The following is a 1,652-nucleotide window of genomic DNA, read 5'->3' as shown; positions in this document are numbered from 1 at the left end:
TTTACTTCTTTATTCGCAACATAAACTACCCTTTTGCTTCATTAGATTTACCCTGCAAATTATAAATGCCAGATCACATCAACCTATGGCACTAGTTCTGACAGTGGTTTTTTTTTTACATAGCATCCCATATTTGAACTTGGAGGGGTTAAATGGACAAAACCAAAGGCTATCGAGAGAAACTCAAAACTTTAGAGAGTAAAACGTTGGCGTTTTCCTACTTTATGTATGAACTGGTTGCTAGCGAGATGCAATGTTTGATACTTTTCATATTTGCCAAATTGTTTGGCCCAAAACGGTGCGAACAAATAGTGGGGTCAAAACCTTAATTAAATTCCAAAAAGTAGCATACCGACACACATTGTTCATACAACAGTTTATAACGGCTTATTTTACACAAACAAAAACATTCTGGTTAACTAAACAGCATTCTCCATCATCCTTCTAAACTCTATGAAGCTGATCTTGCCATCTCCATCCTCATCGAAGGGGTGGATCATCCTCACACAGTCCTCATACATGGCCCCTTCTTTCCACCCAAGCCTCCTCATCACGTTCCACAACTCACCGGCGCATATGAACCCGTCCTCATCACGGTCAAAAACATAGAAGGCCTCCTCCAGCTCGCCCTCGCTCGCATGCTTACCGTCCATCAACTCATCTACGACATTAATTCCTTCACACCCTTGGTACCTCCACCTGGTAAGACCTAGCCTCGTCGTGACAATTTCTATGTCACCAGATGTTAATCCTACACCACCAGCTACTTTCGCTGGCGATGCGGGGCTATCATCAAGCACCACGGAGTCGACAACGAGGGTGTCATCATGCGCTAGGTATTTTGTAAGTGTGTGCAAGAAGCTCCAGATCTTTTTGCTTACCAAGATGACATCTATGATCAATGGCCCCAAGATCAACATCAGGAGAGATGACACCAGCGCCATTAGGACGTTTTGATCCATCATCACCATCACCCACATGAAAAAAAAGAGAGAATGCAATCTATGTAGGTTGATATAGACAGTGGTTTCAAATGGAACAGACAGTGGTTCCAATGGAACATTTTCCAGGCTCATAGGCATCGGCATGCATATATAGCCGGCCCGGTCCATGACTACTTGGGATATGTGTCATTGGAAGATAATTTCATCATCAACTGGGAGAAATTCAGAGGAAGTTGGATATCTTATTTATTGTTCTTCTTGTCCTTTCCTGAGATATCAGAGATGACTTCAGAATGCTAAGGTGTGACCCTGAACGAAACTTCCTGGAAATCTCTTCACATATAGGACAGGTCCAATGAAACTTCCTGGAAATTTCATGGCATATAGGGCACCACCGAAAGTTGTTGGTTCATCACCTCCAACAAGAATGAGACGTTGGGAGTATTAATGCTACCAAACTAATGGCCATAGCGTTTTTTATGATATGGTGACATTATGAGCATCACGATATTTATTTACCGAGAATAAAATGTAGTGATCATGGTACCATTTCAAGATATTCTTGGGCACCACTCACCTGGTCATCTTTATTTTTTAGAATCCCCGAGTCCACTTGTAGAGGGTACAACTCCATTCCATCACAGAAGAAGAAAAAAGAGTTTCTCCTTTATTTAAAGAAAGAAAAAAGAAGAGTTTCTCCTTTTTGTG

At 41.6% G+C, this 1,652-nt stretch overlaps 1 protein-coding gene across 1 annotated transcript; it reads right to left on the bottom strand.

Annotated features, from left to right (window-relative positions):
- Window positions 1–324: 324 nt before the first annotated feature.
- LOC119349206 (calmodulin-like protein 3) lies at window positions 325–1,038 on the bottom strand. Its single transcript, XM_037617239.1, has one exon. It carries the CDS (start codon window positions 978–980, stop codon window positions 420–422), a length of 561 nt encoding a protein of 186 aa, XP_037473136.1. The 5' UTR covers window positions 981–1,038; the 3' UTR covers window positions 325–419.
- Between the last annotated feature and the right edge of the window lie 614 nt (window positions 1,039–1,652).

Source organism: Triticum dicoccoides, chromosome 1A (assembly GCF_002162155.2).
Source record: "Triticum dicoccoides isolate Atlit2015 ecotype Zavitan chromosome 1A, WEW_v2.0, whole genome shotgun sequence".
Taxonomy (NCBI): domain Eukaryota; kingdom Viridiplantae; phylum Streptophyta; class Magnoliopsida; order Poales; family Poaceae; genus Triticum; species Triticum dicoccoides.
Note: the sequence above shows the minus strand (reverse complement) of the source record. Positions and strands in the feature narration are given on the sequence as shown.

Bases quoted from the DNA above. Each gene is read 5' to 3' on its own strand.
- LOC119349206 (XM_037617239.1), bottom strand. From the start codon at position 980: ATGTGGGTGATGGTGATGATGGATCAAAACGTCCTAATGGCGCTGGTG.